This window comes from Equus asinus, chromosome X (assembly GCF_041296235.1).
Source record: "Equus asinus isolate D_3611 breed Donkey chromosome X, EquAss-T2T_v2, whole genome shotgun sequence".
Lineage (NCBI taxonomy): Eukaryota > Metazoa > Chordata > Mammalia > Perissodactyla > Equidae > Equus > Equus asinus.
Window position 1 is genome coordinate 34,040,952 of NC_091820.1, and position 4,526 is coordinate 34,045,477.

A 4,526-nucleotide genomic window follows, 5' to 3' on the forward strand; every position below is an offset into this window, starting at 1 on the left:
AATAGTAACATTTCTCATATTGGAGGGAAAGGAGGAAGAAGGAGGAGGAGGAGGGAGGCATAAGGGAGGGGTCCTGGAAGAGCCAAATATATAGATATAGAGATTATTTTTTTTTAAAGATTGGCACCTGAGCTAACAACTGCTGCCAATCTCTTTTTTTTCTCTGCTTTGTCTCCCCAAACTCCCCCGTACATAGTTGTATATCTTAGTTGCAGGTCCTTCTAGTTGTGGGATGTGGGATGCCGCCTGAACGTGGCCTGACGAGCGGTGCCATGTCCGTGCCCAGGATCCGAACCCTGGGCCGCCGCAGCGGAGCCCACGAACTTAACCACTCGGCCATGGAGCCGGCCCCTATAGATTATTTTTTGTTTCTAAAATATAAGTGCTTTTCAGGAACAACTTTGACAAATCTTACAAGTTCATAGACTGTATGTGTGATGTTTAGATATCAGTCACAACTGAAGTGTGTTAAATACCTTCCTAGCTTATCACCCATTTCATTCAGATTTTGAAAATATTTGTTCAGGAATGTGTTCACTTTTAACTATACAATATACTCTATATCTGTTAGTGTGTTCATATTTCTAATTGTGTACACTTAGGGTTTGTCCATTTTCTTTAAGATTGTGTCAACTAATGGATCCTATATTCATAGATTTTTTAAAAGGAGGAATTCTTTTATTTATTAGTCACATTATTTTTCATTTCCCTAATGATTCATATTTGCTTTTTGTTAAGTACATCTTTCTATTTTCCTTAGATTTATTTTCTTGCTTATTTTTTATATTGGATATTCATGTAACTTATTATCTGTTTGTTTATTGGTGATACATGTCTTTAAGTCTATGACATTCCCTGAGTACATTTTAGCTATGTTCAACAGGCTCCTGACAGTAGTCTGAAAACTATCTTTTAATCTAAATATTCTGATAGAATATATCAGAAATATAGAGTGAAAAGTTTTAGACTAATGCATGATAATTTCTTCTTTAAACATCAAGTGCTTACTTTAAATTCAGAAGTTTATGTAGTCAACAATTTGGAAAACACTTGTGTAAAACATACTTAAGTTGATTACTCAAGAAGTGCTGCAGTTATGGTCTTTAAATTTCAAATCTTATCAATTGGCGCATCAAGGCAGAAATTTAAAATATGCTACATTTGATACAGTTAGAGGTGACTAATTCATAGTGTCTGCAGTTTGATTAGGAACATTAGCTCATTAAGACTGACAGCAGGGACAGGGTGTGTGCTTAGCATAAGTATCTTACAGTTGCCTTGAGCATCAGTGACTACACGCACTCTCTCTACTTGATCAGTCACAGAAACTAGAAACTAGACTATCTCTTGCCGTCTTATTATTCAGTTATTTGAGGCTTCATTTGGGGAAGGATTTAAATGCAATTATTCTTTAAGTGCAAGAATTAAAAATTTGACAGAATCTAAAGACAGGCATTCAGGTCTCCATACAGAAAAACAAACATCAAGTAGAGTGTATGTTTATTTTCTTAGTAGCAAAACATTCTCAATTCAAATATTATAATTTGACTTAAGCCAGGTTTTGATGATTTCTGATAAACAAACCAGGAATAGCAGATTATTTTTGTACCCTATGTATTCTTTCCAACAGAACCAGAGAATGCAAAAATCAAAATTGAAGATGATGTTAATATCACTATTTTTATAACAGCAAAGATGGGTTTAGTAGTTAAAGGATTTGCCAGAGTCATAAAAATTATGACGAGTTGATACTAGAGCCTACTTCTTTTTCTTAAGCATATTTCACACAAACTTGTGGTTGTTACAAATATGCTACGTATTTGTTAAAAGTAGACCTTTACAAAAGTATCTGAATAGCATTACTCGATGAATAAAGGACTTCTACTAAAATAAAATGCTTTTATACTATTTGTTTCTATCTCTGATAGTCTAAAAAACAGAAACCCCATAATTTACTTTCTAAATTAATAACATTCCTACTTCTGGCATTTTACTGGGTTCTAGATTTGTTAGGAACTTCCTCTTGACATCAGGACCATCTCTGCGAGTACCCCCAGTCTTTTGCAGAGCCAGTTCCTATTGATCACTCCCATGTCAGAATCTCAAAATAAAAAGATTATTAGTTTAAGCAGGAGAACATGTAATATAAATAAGGAAATGGTAATATTCATTCCTTCAGTGTTATGAAATAAAAGTCTGTATACTAGCACGGCATAAAGGTGATTTATATGAATCCCAAGAACATTATTTCAGGAGTTTGTTGCCAGAAAAGAGGAAGCAGGATTTTCCAGATATTAGCAATTTCCTTGCCAAAGACTGACCCACAAACAACTTAGTTGCCTTGTTGTGTGCTTATCTGTTATTGTATTTATCACATGAAATCAGTGACTGTACTTATTGTACTTATCACATTAAGTGATTTGTTTGAGTCTCTCTGACTAAATTGTGAGTCCAAGGCTGAAATGTCTTTCATTAGTACTTAGACTCCAAGCACCTAATATATTACATGTTACATGGAATCTATCTACCTACCTACCTACCTTCTATTTACCTCTCTATCATCTATCTAGAGAAAGAGTGAGAGAGAAGATTGTATTTTCTAATCACGTCAAATGTCTCGAAGAAAAAGAGAAAATTCATTATAGCGAAGGACTGTACTTGACTGCAAACTCTTCCCTTTTCAAGGCAATTTCAGGCAATGTTTGAGATCCCTTTCTGTTGTTTTCTTTCCTCCTTTTACTGATATGTCATAAGGCATGATACACACATACACCTCCTCCATTCATAGTGATTCTTCTTTCTCCATCCATTACCATCAACCACAGGTGCTCCATCATCATCTCTCTCCTGACCAGGTGTAATATTCTGACTTTCAGTTGATGGTTTTTCTTGTTGAGGTTGTTCATCGCTGAGTTTCTGGGCCTAGGGGTGTGAATGTGTGTGCAAATAAAAAGTCAGTGATATAAACACACAGCATACATAGATTTATCTAATCAAAAATAAGCCTAAAACAATTTTCCAAAACTATTCTCTGTACTTATTCTTAATAAAATTGTTACTTTCCCACAGAGTCTACTCCAAGAAAAAAGTTACTTGCAAGGACTTTGGAAGTTATTTTAATCTGTGCTAGGGTGGATGCATGCAATCTGCTGTTCATAAGCATGAGAAGAAAGCCATAGGGCGTATTTCCAGGGAACACGAGCAAATCCATGCAGGAAACACAAGAATGTAATGTTTCCTTCATGAGATTCAATTACCATTTCTTTTTAGCACTGAAGATCTTTATCAGTGTATCTATATTAGTTCAACATTTTCACAAAAGTAAATTTCTGCTAATAGAAATATCAAATAGAGTACTCACAATCACACGTCCAATCGGCTAAGAAAGATTCTTGATCATCTCCTTTTCCTCTAGATTTGGATATTGATCTTACTTGCTCACACATATTTCACACTGAAAATAGAATATTGTGATTAGGAAGATACACTTAAAATAATAGCTATATTTGCTAAGTCCTATGGCCAAACAGTGACGAGCAATTGTTTTAAATTTTGAAAACACTTTTTTAAAAAGTCACAATTATAAGTGTGTATGCTTTCCAATCACACCAAGAATAGATTTGTTTTATTGTCATGATCAAGCAAGCATAGAAATCACTCTAACACACATAGTAAGAGAGGACTGTTCTGAAGAGGTTTGGTTTCCCAACTGGATTCCCCACCATGAAGACATTTAGGAAAATATCGCTAGAAAGTGACAACCTGAGTGACCACTGCTTTGGTCACACTCCCATTTCCTAGGCCCACTCTGCCCGCTTCCATCAAGTTCGGTTGGAACACACGGAAAGGCTCAAGCCTTGCCAGACGGCCTACGGCGGTTTTCGCGCTCCGAGGGCAGAAGAGACGAGCTGCCACGCGGACTGACGGCCCGCTCCTCCCTTGGCACTCTGCTTGGTGCGCTACCCATCTCGGGGACGCAGCCACAAGCCCACGGCATTCCCTGTTTCTAGGCCCTCTCTCTACAGCCCGCCCCAACCCGCCCTCTGCCCAGGCCCCACTGAGGACTCCGGAGTCCGTGCTCTGTCGGCAGTCCCAGCTGCCCCCAGGACTCACCCCGTCTTCCTCGGACCCACCCCCCTCCGCGGCCCACTGTCCTCCCTCGTCCCGTCCCGGCACCACCACAACAAAGGTCATGGCAGCTGCAATCGATGCCTGTGAGGACGAGGACGATGACCTCGAGGACCTTCCTCCTCCGGGCCAGGAACCACGCCGCCCCGACCTGCCGAAGCCCGCTGGCTCCCTCCTCACACTCACTCACGGTTAGACTCCTGGAAGGACTGCTCCGCGGACATGCCAGTTGGGTCCACGCTAGTGAGAAAGAATCAGGAAGGAAGAAACTCGACCACCTGCGTCTCAGCTCTGCCCTCAGGACGCGGACAGCAAGGCGAATGCGTAGCAATGCGCCTGAGCAGCAAGAGGCATGTGCACTGAGTCGGGCCGTGTACACTGTGGGCTGTATTTCCCGC

At 39.6% G+C, this 4,526-nt stretch overlaps 1 protein-coding gene across 1 annotated transcript; it reads right to left on the reverse strand.

Annotated features, from left to right (window-relative positions):
• Positions 1-1,959: 1,959 nt before the first annotated feature.
• LOC139042600 (P antigen family member 3-like) lies at positions 1,960-4,194 on the reverse strand. The gene is made up of 3 exons (XM_070501748.1): positions 4,114-4,194; positions 2,821-2,922; positions 1,960-2,076 (listed from the first exon to the last, which is right to left on the reverse strand). Exons 1-3 carry the CDS (start codon positions 4,192-4,194, stop codon positions 1,960-1,962), a joined length of 300 nt encoding a protein of 99 aa, XP_070357849.1.
• Positions 4,195-4,526: the final 332 nt, after the last annotated feature.